Source organism: Balaenoptera physalus, assembly GCF_965194825.1.
Source record: "Balaenoptera physalus genome assembly, chromosome: 6".
Classification (NCBI taxonomy): Eukaryota; Metazoa; Chordata; class Mammalia; order Artiodactyla; family Balaenopteridae; genus Balaenoptera; species Balaenoptera physalus.
The window spans coordinates 103,477,061-103,493,367 of NC_138885.1; the positions used below are offsets into that span (position 1 = coordinate 103,477,061).

At 36.2% G+C, this 16,307-nt stretch overlaps 1 protein-coding gene across 17 annotated transcripts in view; it reads right to left on the minus strand.

Annotated features, from left to right (window-relative positions):
- Nucleotides 1–16,307, minus strand: part of IKZF2 (IKAROS family zinc finger 2) — a 219,730-nt gene that overhangs the window by 107,337 nt on the left and 96,086 nt on the right. The window contains exon 3 of one of the 17 annotated variants that reach the window (XM_082467481.1): nt 9,110–9,171. The exons of the other annotated variants lie outside the window; for them this stretch is intronic. Within the exon in view, the coding sequence (XP_082323607.1) occupies nt 9,110–9,149 (40 nt within the window). The 5' untranslated portion in view covers nt 9,150–9,171. The remainder of the gene's footprint in view (nt 1–9,109; nt 9,172–16,307) is intronic. 17 annotated transcript variants of the gene reach the window in all.

Sequence of the window (16,307 nt, forward strand, 5' to 3'; positions counted from 1 at the left end):
TTTTCTAGTTTTGTTCTACTCAGTGTTGTGCACTACATGTTGAAACAATTTGCCATGAACTCCAGCAGCAATTAATATATATCAATTATTGTGCTAAGTTCGAGTAATAAAAGTAATGATAAAGAATGATCCTTATACTCAAGAATCTTATAGCCAAATTAAGGAAATAAAACAGCTACCTAAATATATGAACAAATATACAAAGTACAAGTGTCAGATCAGTGCTTTCTTTTATTTACCAATGTACTTTTTTCACTAGCTTATCCTGTAATGTTATATTCATGCCAGAAGTGATGAGATTGATAATAATAAGAAAACTGATAAAAGTAGCAAAAGCCCACTATGGTATCAGTGCCAATGACGGCAATGAAGCAAATCCTTGGACCAAGTCAATTCTAAAACTCTACGTCTATAGGGTTTGGCTCTTATATTCATAGTCAGTATTCCAGATTATTCAAAGTACTCAAAGCCCTCAATAGGTGGGATGTGAAGGAATATTTAGATCACACAAGTTTACCTCTTATGAGGCAAGAGTTAAAAATGTCCTTTTTCAAAATTTGGTGAGTATGTGAATAAGAAATATCTGCTGTCACCTTTACACAAATACTAAAAGGACTCATACATTTTAGTGACAATTGTTTTGGATGGGATTTTCAGCAAATTAACTTACTATATTCATAAAAGCTGGGGACATTTTCACTACCTTTGACTGTTCAAGAATTCCTTTTTCATTCTGAAATATGTTTGCAAAATATAATTTCAAAGGAGAGGTTCTGCTTTGCAGGGTTTGCAAGTCATTTAAGTCTCCCCAAACCATTTTATATTTATTTTCCTTCATGTGTCTGTTTATCTGATGGTAATTTTATACTTTTGATACAAAATAATACATTTTCAAACCCTCAGTTAAAATGAGCCATATAAGTGAAACAATATCAAAAACTATAGCAAAGAAAGCAAGAAATATTAAAATTAAGTATGGAAAACACTCTATTTTTACAATATTTGAAGTTTAAGTAACCTGCACAAGCTCTAGTGGAAAGAGCAGATTTTGAAGTAAGTCAGGCCTTGGTTTAAATACCAAAACTGATGCTTATCATTTACCAATTATTCAAATACCCCTGTCTAAGCCATAGTAAACTGAGAACATGCTGAGAAATCAAACCATCTTGATTTCAAATCCCAAAGCTGTCACTTACCAGCTGTGTATCATAGAGCAAGTTAGTTCACCTCTGTTTCTCTCCCCTAGAATGTTTCACTGATTTAAAAAAATTGAAATAATGACAGCTACTTCTCAGAGGTACTTTCAGGATTAAATGGTATAAAGTATATGAAATCATCTCACATAGGGCCTTACACACAATCGTACTCAGTAAATGTTAGTTCTCTGTTCCTCTCCTTCTCCAAAGGATTCCCCTAAACTACCATTTGCTCACCCATTATTAGTTTGGTTCCTATAGTCAGTGTTAGAAAAGTACTTAGTAATTATTTTTTTATAGCTTGGTACACGAAAATGACATATATGAGATCTTGTAGAAGTAACAAACAAAAATATTTTGAAACTATCTTAAAATGATAAAATATATGAATAAAAAACCATCTGTCACTCTAAAACAGGAGTATACTTGAGAAGAGAAAAATCGTGACTTCCCCCAACCTTAAAGTTCTATGATGGCAGGTATCACATCTATCTTAGTCACCTGATGTTTTCTCAACACCAAGGACAGTACTAAGTATACAGTAGATAGTCCATTAACATTGTTGTACATATAAATGAATGAGTGAACGAATGTGTAAATGACATAATAGTTCTCTTTCCCATCAAAAGCTAAGGGACTTCAATCTCAGTGAATTCTCTTTGTTACTCATTTGAAAACCTCTGCAGTCTATAGCATTTGAGAAAAAACAGGTCCTCTCACCATCTCTTTAAGTATTTTCTAAGTTGCCACAAAGCCCCAAGATTTTGTTGGGATGGGCATTACTTGAATGCCTTTCATACATGAAGAAACATCGGTACGACTTCTCTAAACTGAAAAATAGTAATAACATGAACCTTTGTGGAAGTCATATTTTGCAACTTTTGCAGCTCCTCCCCGTTTCCCCACCACACACTGGTACAACGCTCTTTGCTAACGTAGTATTCCTTTTCATTGGATGTCCTTGTTTGTCCTCATTTTCCTGCTTTCATCATTCCAGGTACAGCCCCAATGTTATTTCCTGAGAGAATATCCGTTTCTGATGAATTCTGGCAAAATTAATGGCTGCTATCAGAATAGTGAATCTACACCCCGACTGTAAGGGGAGTGATATGATTTAACTGTCTCTTCTATTAAACTCTGACCTGAGAACAATCTTATTCACCTCTGCATTCCAGACACTTAACATAGTGGCTGACACATACTAACATGCAGAAAATGCTTCTTGAATCAAATTGAATCCTTTCCCAAGTTATCTTTCTGATTTGTTATAGTAACACTTAGAAACAGGTGATAAAAGCAATTTTAAGAAGCATTTTTTAAAATAAGAAGTTTAACTCCTTCTTTTATTAAAAGGTGCTAAAGAACAACTAAATATTTTCTGGATTACATATATTATCAAATAGAAAGGCTTTTGGACACATAACTCATGTTACCAGCCAAATTTGCCGACGAGGTGACACCATTGATACCTTAGAGGATGAATGGCATGTATATTAACATATTTACATCACATATTAACATATTTCAGTGTGATTTCATTTAAATGAGGCTTAGTTTTAAAAAAAAAAACGATTAAGGACTTTATTCACCATATTCTGATTCTAGAAACTATTTTTAAGTCTTATTTACAAAAGCCAGTAAAACTGGAGTTTATTCATCAACCCATGAGAGTTTTAGCGTGCTGGTTTCACTGTGGTGTAATAAAAGAATGAAGAGAGTGGATATCTACTCTGTAAAGGTGTTGCAGCATTAATGATAGGGAAACTGACCTGAGAAAAACATTTGAAACCCACAACATAATCTGTAGAATGAAGGAGGCAACATGATGTAGGGCTGGCCTGCTGGTCAATACGATGCACTCTGTTTAAAAATTATCTTATCCTGATGTATAACCTCTTTATGTTTTGCTGTGTATACAGAAGAGCAGGTCTCTATTCTCAATTATCCTGAAGGAGGTTGCACCTTGTTAATGATAAGGTGTCAAGATCTCCAAAAGAGATGGACTTTACTCACTGGAAAATGTTGAGACTTTCCGGGATCACTCTGGCCAAGCTCTTAAACTTGAGAAGGTGGTGATTAAAAGTTAGCAAGTAGCTCTGTAGTGGTGAGATGTGGAGTAAAGAATAACTGCTAACCCAAACTGCAAGCAACACCAAATATTAACTTCACCGAATTGTAGACCTCAAGGCTGATTAGTATAGGCATCGTCACCCCATTAAGAACAGGAATTACCTGGACTTAGAAAAAACTTCTGAATTTTCACCTAAACACTATACTAATAAATCTTATGTTCCTCAATATTCAGCAATACTTCTCAGTGTTTAAATATAACTCCGAATGTAAGCATGTAGAATCCAGGGAAAGAATCTCTGGAATGCTGTAACTGTTTGAATAGTTCCTATCCTGCAAATACCTGCGTCCAAACAGAAAAAAAAAAAAAAACAAGGCTGGAAGAAAGCTGCAAATGTTACTAATTTAGTAGTACTAAACTCTCTGAAAATACTGTTTTGAACAGTGCAAAATAATATAGGACATGAGGTATGATTCACACAAAAAATAGAGTAAAACAGCTCTAATTTTCCACAGACACGAATGTCACCAGTGGCTGCCGGGAAGCAGAAGTGATCTCTATGCGGTATTGAGCCAGTCCACGTGAGTGACAGGAGTCTGCTTATTTTTCACACAAAAACACTAGCCTCAGCAGGGGCAGCTCACCTTTCCTCCATATCCCTACAGATGTTTGGAGACTTCTGGACTTCCTCAGCAGGAACTACAGGGACTAACAACTCTTTCAGAGAGACACCCCCCACCCCTTATACAATCAGGCACCGGTCCAGCAGCCCCTGGCTGTGCTGGAGCAAAGAATTTTAGGAATGGGGAAAGGAATGGCATATTCCTTAGAGAGGTTAGCCTGGAATGGGGGTGGAGGGGGGAGGAAAAGAGGGCACCCTTCACATCCCTGTCAGTCAATTATTATTAACTATTACGCTGATGGAATGGAATCTAACATTATACTGGCCACGTCTGGCTCTCTTCCATGTTCAAGACGATCGCCAAAGAAAAGGCTGTGGTTTTATTAAGTGATCTAGCCTTTGCTCCTTAAAGATCTCTCTGTTAATGGAATAGGAAGAGTCTCAACACAATATTCTCTAGTATACATTTACTCTGTTCTGAAAAATGTTTCCATAATCTAGGACACTTAAAATAGTAATCTGAGGTTTAAAACAAAGGTTAGAGGCAGTCAAACGAATGGAAAACCTAAGCACATCAAAGGTCTTGATACACAACGTACGGTGAGATTAACTGTAGAGCAGTGAAAAAAATGTGATCTAAATACTGCCTGCTGCTGTATTTGACTCATTATTTCTGTGGGAACTTTGATTTGCATAAATGTATGCCAGACCTTATGAGGCAACAAATACCAACTTACATCACTGACCATATTTCCAATTCAGAAAACCCCTCCATGTGCTTACAAAATTCAAAATACTGATTTTAACACTTTGCAGTTCTAGGAGGTACAAAAACGCAACTAATTTAAATAAGAAAAGACCCCTTTCAATCTATATATGTGCAATAAACACCCATTATTATTTGTTCATTCATATCCTAGCTCATTCCAAAATATTTAAAATCAGTTTAAAAAATAATATTGTTTTTGTCCAAAATAATAACAACAACTGAAGATATTTATGTCTACTAATTACATTCCAGGCACTGTACTAAGACTTCTGCAAACATTATCTAATGTAGTCATCAAAACAACCCAGTCAAATAAGTAATATTATCCCCATTTATAGATGAGGACACCATGTCTTAAAAAACTAAATAACAGGCATATCTTATAATTAGTAAGCAGCAAAATCTTTGGATAAGACCCTTTGTTCAAGAGCCAAGGCTTCTATCTTCATGTCTCATAGAAATGAATCGCAAACTTCCCCTGTTCAAAACAGAGCTCTTCACTTCAGTCCCCAAATCCAACCCTCCTCCCAGTCCTCCCGTACCAGTAAATGACATCACTATTCACCAGGTTGCTTAGGTCAAAACTAGCAGTCACTCCTGACACCTCTTTTTTCCCCACATACCACTTCCAATCCATCAGCAAGTCTGAAAGGTTCTACTTACACAATACACCTGACATTTCTCACCATCTCCACTGCTCCTGCTCAAGTTGGTCCACCACCATCTTGCACATAGATCACTTTCCCCCAGGCCTCCTTAAGGTCACCTTGTTTGCACTACTGCTCCCTTGGTCCACTCTCCACAGAGTATCCAGAATGGTCTTTTGGAAATATTTATCACCCCCTACTTTCCTTCTCCTCATTTACACCATTATATCCGCACTGGTCTTACTGTTCCTCAAATACACAAAATATGCAAAGTTTTATAATTCCCAAGAATAATCCTAATGCATCTTAATTTAGTAAATCTAATGCTTTATGTAATAGAACATTTTTGGCTGACAGATCTGGGGGCCAAAAAGTAATCTCCACTCTCTCGCCCCAATTCTGTTTATAACCATTCATGGGCATGAACACCTTCATTCCATAAAGGAAAGAAGAGGGAGGAAACTGAATTAAGGGTTAGTAACAGAGAAGTATCGAGGCCAAAGTACAGCCTCATATCTGTTCCCTGTGGGACTCCTCGCCTGAGAGTAAATGCTTACAGTAGAAGAATAAGGGCCAAAAAAATGATAGAACTGTGTTCCATGAGAAATGCAATTTGGAAAAGAGATTATGACCAGAAACCAATCAAGAGGCACTTCCTGATATTCTGGATACTAGCAGCATTTGTTCAAGGCCAGATGACATAGTAGGGCACAGAGTTGGGGAGAGGGCTCCTACAAACAAATCTCAGAAGCCACCTATGGCATCCTTGATATAAGCACTGGCTTTGTCCTCATGACAGCAAAGGGTCTTTGTCAATGAACTTCTTGTGTTTTGGATGTAGACCTTTGAGAGTCAGAGGAGGGATGGCAGGAAGTCTATGGTAGTGGCAGCTGAGAGAATGATTTCCAGACATCTGTGAAGTGATAGTTGACTCCTGGAAGTAACTGGTAACTAAGAACACTATGAAGAAGGTTAATTTCCACGAACCAGGCGAGTGGGGCTGGCACTGAGAACCCCAAGCCACCTTCATCTGCTCAGTAAAGTCTATGTGTCTCTATGTGGAAGTCACGGGCTGGTGATATCTGTAACATTTAGATTCTGCCTATAGGTGAAGTACAATTTTTTTCTTTTCTTTTTAAAGCTTTCTAATGGAGAGTAAACAAACATGGTCTTTTGTGTCACTAGCTCCAGGCTCATTTTCGTTGGCATTCACACTTTTATTTGATGTCCTGGCCATACACAGAATTACACAATGAAATGGTTTTATATCGTACTTCACTTTCGCCAAGAAATAAACCAATTTTAAAATTCAAGATTTTTAAAAATTACAGATGTAATTGGTTAAGATGAAGTATTGATATGACTAGGATCCTTAGAAAGAGGGGAAATTTGAATACATGTGCATGTAGGGAGAATGTCATGTGAAAACGAAGGCAAAAATAGGCATGATGTATCTACAAGCCAAGGAAAGCCAAAGATTTCCAGCAAACCACCAGTAGCTAGGAGAGAGGCATGGAACAGATTCTGTCTCACAGCCCTCAGAAAGAATCAGCACTGCTAATATACTTTGATCTCAGACTTCTAGCCTGCAGACTGAAACACTAGATTTCCACTATTTAAGCCACCCAGTTTGTGGTACGGTACTTTGTTACAGCAGCCTTAGAAGATTAATACAAGCTCAGATGAGGTCAAGGAAATGCAGAGGTGATCAAGAAACTACTGCAAAAATCTTTTGAAAGACTCTAGAGAAGAGGAAAGATGTCAAAGCTCCACAGGTGGGGTAATTTTATAACTTTTAAAGGCAAAGGACATGAATTCTGCAAATCAGATAAGCTTATGATGAGCCCATTAAAATTAGTAGGCAAATGTTTGTGTAACAACTTTTAAAAAGTTCCAATATGGGTTCACTAAGAACAACACTTTTATTTTGATTCACTTATTACGCTTGTAGATTAAAATGTGTGGACTTTGTTCATCCTGAACTTACACATCTGAAGAAACCTCTCCCAATATTCTTAAGGTCAAAATGGAGAAATATGCAGGAAATAACATGAGAGTTAGGTACTTCCATAACAGGTTGAACAACCACACCCAAAAAGTGTTGATTAATGAAAAGATGTTAACTTGAAGAGAAGTCTCAAGTTGTATGCCATGGGGCTACTTTAAACTGATTTAAAAGAAATATGCAAAGCATGTTTGTCAAACCTGTGGACGACACGCAGCTGACAAGGATACCTGATCCTCTGAATGGGTGAGTCTGGATTCCAGAAATCATCTAACTGAGGAATCACTGAAGGAACTAGAGATGTTTAACCAAGAGATAAGGAACAAGGGAAGGTAGATAAGAAAGCTCAAGGGTAGAAATATGGAAGATGTAGAAGCAATGAAGTTCTTGCAGAAAAATTTGACATCTTAATGAAAGAATATTTCACTTCTCTCTACCGCTATCACTCTAGTTCTAATTAATGTATTTTACTTAACTATTATTGCTGGTTTCCTCATATCCACTAGTTTCCCCATTTCTTCTCTTGCATTTTCCAATTTTCTCAAAAACAAGTTAAGCCATCTTTTATAAACTGTAACCAAAATGACCTTCTGTACCATTTCAAGGTATGATTATGGTCATACTTAAATTTTTATTTTAAACATAACAGGCTAGGGCTCTCGCTTGCCCTAGAAGTGCAGTCTACATGCCATACTGCAAGGAGGACTAGGAAGCATTAATCAGTTTGCTACTCTCAAGACTACTGGTCTTTTATCACCCATCAATGCTGGTCTCATCTGTCATGGCATCCATCATCCTGGCTCCCTATTCAAACCACAGTGGCTTGATGATCTGGTTTCACTTGGTGCCCAGCTCAGCCATGATTTACACTTACTATAATGGCTGCTCTTCCTCAGCATACGAACTACCCTGATGACATCTACATGACTTTCCAGCATCAGCCGCATGAGCTCAAAAGCTCTTCTCAGTGTTGGTCCCCAGCCTGTGTTCTTCCTTTCTGTCCTCAAGTAAATTTTTCCTCAAGGTAATTTTATATCACGATTTTCACTGCCCTTTCCTGAGACTGGGTTTTGGTCAGGGCCACACAGCTCCATCCCAACAGAGACCAGGTATTAGTTCTTTCTCTTCCAGAAAGCCCTGAGCATCTTATGTAAATTGACCGCCTCCTCCCCAGGAACCAGCTTTACAGAGCAGAACACACCTGTATTCTCAAGGAGTGGTGGCCTTTTATTAATGAAGTCAGAAAGCTTTCTATTCTAAGACAATGGCTGTGTTCTTGCTCTACATTCATTTAACTAAAAAAAGTCATTTAAGTAATACAGAAAATCAGCCTTTCTAAATTTAAATACTTGCTACCACCAACCCCCCTAAAAAATCTATAAATCAAATCCTGCCAACTCAGTGTTCAAAATCTTTCAATAGCTGCTCGTTTGCATTAGGAGAAAAATCCACACTTCCTCCCATGAGCTACAAGAAAGTATTTATCATATGGGTCCTTCCTACCTCTCCAGCCACAACATGTCTCATCCTTCATCTCACTCACAAATACTAGTTCCAACTGCCTTCTTTCATTGCTTTGATGAACAAAAACGCTATCTCCCTCCTTAGGGCCTTGCACACATATATACTCCCCTGCTCTGTGAGGATCTCCTCCTTACCTACTCTTCAGCTAAAATTTCACCTCTCCTAAATATTTAATATAAACTAAAGCCCTAATGCTCTTTTTCACAGGCCTCTTATACGTTTTTTTTCATATCACCTACCATAAACCATCATTAGGTATTTCTGCGTATGCTTACATTTTTGATGAAAGGCCAGAGCCTCGTTTGTTCTGTTCATTACTAGAGAATAAGTTCAGTGCCTGGAACATAGCAAACAGCAGGAAATATTGTATTAAATAACTAAATAATAACTAGAAGTACCCAAAAACAGAACCACCAGTTTTGCAATCTTGGAAAACATCTTCATTGCATATCAAAGGTTTTGCAGAAAGGCTTGCTGAGTTAGAAACATCAACTACGTGAACTCTAATGTTCTAGTTCTGGAATTAATGCTTTATAAGACATAGGCTGATACGGATTATAAGACGCGAAGGTCATTATAAATCTGAGAAGTAAGTAAAACTTTCAAAGAGGAATTACCTGAGATAGGACTAAGATAGAACTTAAAGGAAATGTTTGACTTGAAATAGCACAAGATAGAGAATTTCTGAGGTGTGAAAAAGAACACAGGGAAACATAAAAAGGGAAATGAGAACATCTTGTGTTAAAAGATCAATCTGACTTCTTTTAAGAGAGGCATGAAATAACAGGTTAAGCAGAAATGGTAAGGTCAGTTGATAAAGGGTTTGAACTGAGTTCTAATTTCCACCTCTTGGTCAGAGGACTGATGAAATTAGGAAGAGTCATCCGCCTATAATGAATATGGTAGAGGGAAAAGTAGCTAAAGGTAAAGGGCCAGTAAGAGGCTACTAACCTACCATAATAATTATGAAGTAAAGACCGGAGTGATAGTCTCGATATCTAACAATTACATACATTGGTACACTGCAGAGAGGCTGCAGTTCCCACAAGCATCAGCAGGAGAGAACTGGCAAGGGACTATCATAGCTTCAGGAGCCCACATGGGTACTTGGCATTTGCTAGGAGTGGCGGGTGGGTTACCAGCACTGCCACCACGGGTACCATCTTTTTTGAGGCAGTCTGTGCCCCCACTGGCCTGGGAGAGGAGTTTCATAGGAAGACGGAGGATGCTATGCATAAGCCAAGACAGGTCGGCTGGCTAGCTGATAGCATGTTAGTCAACAGGGTACTCATGAAGCTTTCTTCATGGATAGAGTCTAGATACTCATGGAACTTGGGGCTAAAAGCTATTCATCAAACCTGCACAAAAGCATTTTAGTATTTTAGCAACCAGCATAACTGTACCTGCAAGTGCTTGCTGAATGTCAGCCCCGGGTAAAGAAAGCTTAGAATGAGACAAGGAGAAGTAGGATGAGAAAGGTCAGGATCAAACCAAGAGAAATCTTACAGGAAAAAAATAAGAAACTAGAGGACAGGCTAAGTATGAGAAACAACATTTAGTAATCAGTGATTCCAAGATTTCAAGCCTAAAGAACCATATGGAGTAGAGGGTTATACTAATGACAGATAAGATATTTTGGAAAGAGAATTTGAGTGAAGTGGTATATAAGAATTCTGAGTTTTTAGTATTTTGAGCTTAAAATGTTATTTATAGTTATTTCTAAATATCCTAAATACAGCTAGAAATATTCATCTTAAGTTCAGACCTGAACTCAAAGTTTCAGACTTTGGGAAAAAGTAAGGAAAACTAAGGATAAATGTGATAATTGTAGATAAGCTCTTTAAGTACTGAACACTACAAAGAATGATTGATAGAGAAATAGCTTTTAGAATAAAGTAAATTAAAATCAACCAACATATACCATTAAATTAAAAATTATGGTGTTACACAAGTACTGAATAAATCATTCAGTAAACCCAACATTCATTCAAAACAGTGATGCTTAATCCAGGAGGCACACCAGAATCATGTGGGTAAATCATTTAAATACACTGATTGCTATGGACTAAATTGTATCCCCCCACCTCCAAATTCATATGTTGAAGTTCTAACCCTCAACTTTATGGTACTTGGAAATGGGGCCTTTGTAAGATCATTAGGTTTAGATGAGGTCATGAGGGTGGGGCCCTCATAATGGGGTCAGTGTCCTTTTAAGAAGAGATACCAGAGGGTTTTCCCTCTCCCTCTCCCTCTCTCTCTGCCACATGATGACACAGTGAGATGGCCGCTATGGGCAAGTTGGGAAGATTCCCCCACCACCAGACCCAACAGACCCAACTATGCTGGTATCCTGATCTCAGACTTCCAGCCTCCAGAAATGTGAGAAAATAAATTTCTGTTGTTTAAGCCACCCAGCCTAAAGTATTTTGTTATGGCAGCCTGAGCAGAGTAATACACTGATATTTGACCAATTAAATGAGAACCACTGACTTAAATCATATTCAAAGATTACAGAAATAACTATATCTAATTTAGTCACCCAACTAATTTAATTGAAATATTTTAGTAGGAAGATCTGTGACCTAGCAGAAAAGTATCTAGCACACAGTTAGCACTCTAGAAATGTTTGTTACATGAACAGATATATGAATGAATGAGAAATGTATACATGCACGACTAAATAAAATGATCTTGTGAGAGAACATATATAAAGTAAAATATCATAAGCTGAGAAAATATAGAAACTTATTCTTCAATGAAGAGATATACAACAATAAAGATTTATCTGATAATGAAAACAGTTTTAAACACTGAGGAGTCAAAAATTTTAAACCATGTATATATTACTCATTTTAATTATACAACAACCTCTTTAATTATTCAATGGTACACAATAAACATTTTAAAGATTAATTCTTTAAAAATATTTTTTATTAAAATTAGCATAACCTTGAGATTGCTTTTTATCTAGTTTTGCTGAAGTTTCTTATGGTGGAAAAGTCTGACATTTCAATTTGGGCTAAGAAGCACACTTTGCTGTTTCACTAAACCTAAATAAAAATAAGTTACAACATGTATTTCAGCAGAAGCAAAACTCAGGAAAAATTCTTAATTTAGTATTTCTAGCTCATCTAAGGATATTGTTTCCATTTACTAAAGAGAGAATTATAGATATTTAAAGTAAAATGTAAATACTATGCCTTGGAGTAAAAGAATCCCATTTGCAGTCTCCTTAGTATCAGCTGATATTCATAAGTAACCCATCTCTGGGTTACAATGACTACTAAATATCATGCAGCCTACGGGAAGATAACCTGGAACATATGCCCAGAATTGCCCAGAAAAGGTACTGGAGAAGAAGGTATAGCTGAAATTTCAAAAAACAGCACCCATTCTCTGAGGACAAGGCGCTTGATCAAGAGAGCATTATACTCTAAACTTAATATAAATTTCACAAACTTAATTGCCAAAATATTGACCATAAAAACACCTAAGAATATCTAAAAACGTCTCTAAGAATTGTGACTCAAGCCTGGGCCCCCCAAATAAAACTGCTGATAATTACATGTAAACTATGATTATCAAAGCAACAAGTTCTCATTATATAAAATCAGTATATACAGAGATAGATAAGCCAGCATCCACAAATCTACCCCTACTTTCAACATTTTATCATATCTCTTTCTGTTGCTTCTTTTCAAAGAGAGTTGAGAGCACAAATGGATAGATAAATAAATTATGTATTATTATTCTTTTCAAGGAGTTGAGACTATATGTAAATTATATACATATATAATATGCATTATATATTATTTACTCCTCTAAAATAGTCTAATCATTTCCCATTTCATTAAGAAAATCATCACATAATTTTCTAATGTTGCATAATACTTCCTTTTATGTAGCAACCATAATTTACTAAGCATTGTTTACAAAAATAATTTCCAATAATAATGGTTCAGTGACCATATTTATGCATAAACTTCTGTCTGTATTTCTGATTAGTTTCTTAATATTAGAATATTAAAAGAGGCATTAGTAGATCAAAAACCAGTGGGGATATTATAAGTGTCCTGATATATACTACAAAATTTCCTTCCAAAATGAGGCACCAATTTATATTCTTATGAGTATTGTGTGAAAACTACAATGTTACCAATAATGTTGTCAATCAAACCAACACAACATTAGCAATGTAAAATAATCTCAGTAATTTTAATATTTTTTTAATATCATGGGTGAAACATGATATTTCACTTTTTAATGTGTATTTCATGCTCACAAATAGGGATGAACATTTTTTTTTCTTCTTCTAATTTTTAAAACATTATAAATATGAGTCTGTCATACAAGCTATTAACTCCTAAGATTAAAAAATTTTTGACAACTGCCAACTTAATGTCAGTCACTGAACGGCTGAATTATTATTGTCTTTATATTTTAAGACTGAGATAATACATTGAATATGTAGTAAAATCAAGGTTGATGGTATACTTTATAATAAGATGGTTTATTGTGCTAATTTAATACAACTGTGGAATCATTTTAGATGTTCAAGTTAAATATGGGGGTTCTAGAAATATTCAGTAGTTGGAAATAATCAGACTTGTAATATAAATTGACATGCAACATTTTAAAACATTTTATTAGTGAATAATCATATCTAAAAAAAAGTTCCATCTCTGCTATAATTACCAAATAGATAAGAAAAAAATAAAACTCTGCACAGTTAAGCAAATAGTTACACTGTATAATATATATAATACCAATTCTCTTTCTCAGGACTTTTTTAATCACGATTACTTTTGCTGACAAATATTTTAAATCCCAAGGTTCATAACTGATTTAATATTTTTCAAGTACCCAGAAACCTCCACATTTAGCCTTTCTGTGCAGCACATGAGTTACTTAGGTGACTTTTAGGAGCAATCATATCCATGAGATTCTATGACTTAATAAGATATAATTAAATTTAATTAACAAACTCTCCCATCCTTATTTCTTCGTGTATAAGGGGAAATAGTGATTCTTATACTAGAGAGTATTGTATTCTGGACCTGGCACATAGAGCACAGAGATGCTCAATAAATGTTAATCCCTTCCCTTCACTCCTTGCTCTCCCACCCTTCCCTCTCTATCAGTATATACTTGCTGACAAATCAATTATTTACATTTAATTAAATGTGTGATAAAATATGATATAATTACATGATACATCACCAAGTATCTTTATACCTTATTAATGTTAGATACAATCTGCCAAAGTACAGGATCATATCAAAGGACACTTTTCTGACTCAATATTGAAAAACGAAAGACACTGTGAATTATACATTTTTGCAGTTAACATGTAGTAATTAACCTCAGAAAATCCCAGAAGTTAGGTCAGCTATATCATGCTATATTGGTGGTTCTAGACCTTCACTGTGCATCAGAATTATCCAGGGAAATTAAAGGATCATTATAGATGCCTGAACCCACCCCTGAAGATTTTGATTAAATTGGTCTGGGGTGCAGCCAAGCATTAGTATTTTTTAAATATTCCCAGATGATTCTACTGTGCAGCCAGAATTAAGAACCACTGATCTCAAGTCAAAAGGAGATAAGCTACAGAGGAGTAAAGTGACTTGCAAAGGAAGCCAGTGAAGAAGCTGATCCTAAGAATCCAAATCGTCACTTTTAGGAACTGTAAGAAAAATCTCACTCTAGAGTTAAAAGGGGTTTGAGTCTGATGTTACATAACCTGAAAATATTTAAACACATTATTCAGGCAAGGCACCACATTTAATTCGCATTTAACCTTAAACAAGATGCTGATGGTCAACAGTCATCCTTGCTGTTGTCGCAAATAGTCTTCCCATCACACTACCTTAATTACATAACTAATATATCCTTTGCATCTTAAAGAAAAAAAAACTTTAAAGACTAACATAAAAATTAGCAATCACTTTTTGCTATGTAAGAAGAAATGTCTTCACAACTAATCTACTCTATACAAAAATGAACAGAGTAAAATATGGACAGAATCACTCCAAAGCAAAGCACTCTCTCACTCTATCCTGGTTAAAACCTGTTTGTCTGGGGATTGGCTCAGCTGCTCTAGTTCCAGCTTCCCAGCCTTCCAAGGCACTGACGTGACCTCAGTCATCTCTTTGCTGCAGCTGGATCCAACTAACAAAATCCAACACATGCAGGCACTTGTTTCTCCATTATCCAGTGCCTTCAAGGGCAGCAGAGAATCAAGAGTCAGTCACCCCTTCTAGACTTGCCCTAGACAGTTTTTATCCTCAATCTTTAAACACTCTCCAAAGGTGATCAGGCAGATAGACACATGAGTGATCAGTAGTAGAATGACCAAATGGAGACAAACAAAATATAATATTAGCTAGTTGGATTATAGAGTTTTAGGGAGGAAAAGCATCTGGAAAACCAACTGAGTTTACCTGTCACTGATGAAGATCCAGAAGCTTATTTGGTTGGGGATTCTACATACGGAAAGTCACCCTTCCTCCCTCTCTTCCACCCTCTCTCCCTCCCTCCCTCCACTCCTTCTTTCTTTTCATTTGCAAAGATAAAGAGAAAATAGATTACTAAAGAGGTTGGAGAAGGAGAAAAATACTTTAAGTATTACTTTCTGAGATGCAAATATTATATACATGCTTCTTGAGAGCTGGGTAACTGTGTCCACATGAAGAGCTGGGATGCCTTTCAAAAATCCCATCTCATTTTTTTGAGAAGAGGGACCCTTATGAACAGTATCAACTATAATCTGAACACATTATCCCTAAAATTTTGCATTTATCAATAATTGGTAGTAACAGACTCTGAGGTCAACATGTATGATGAAGACATCTTACTGTGCTGTACCAACTTACCACTGGAGGAAACTCTTGAGTTTTCCTTTTCTACCTCTAACTAGCTCCTGATTTTAGAGCACAACACACATAAAAAATTAAAATCTACTAAAACTAACATAATCTCTTTCCTCCATTGCTAAAAAAGAATGTCCTAAAAATCTGGGATATAAATTAGAAAACACCATCTCCTATCCTAACATACAAAATGTATGTGTTTAACAATCCCTCCCCCCCACCCCAGTACTCATCTTTAAAATGAGGGTACATGAAACCCACCCCACTGTGATTTTATAGCATTAAATGAGATAAGGCAAACCCCTTGTACTTGGCACATTGTAAGCCCTTAATAAATGATACTTATCAGGCATATAGTAAAAGCTCTGCTCCTTTAGATGCAATGAAGAGTTGGCTTTCATTTTCATTTTTGTTTCATTTACAAAAATTATGTGGTATTCTACTTAGTAATATAGGTTGGTTTAGGGTATGTTTATATTTTAATGCATAGCATTCAAGGTAACTGACACGGAGCACATAGGTGACTCTCCTTATGTTATGTCCTCTAAAGTAATGCTTCTCAAAGGACCTGTGAAGGATCACCTTTTTTAAAAATTCCCAA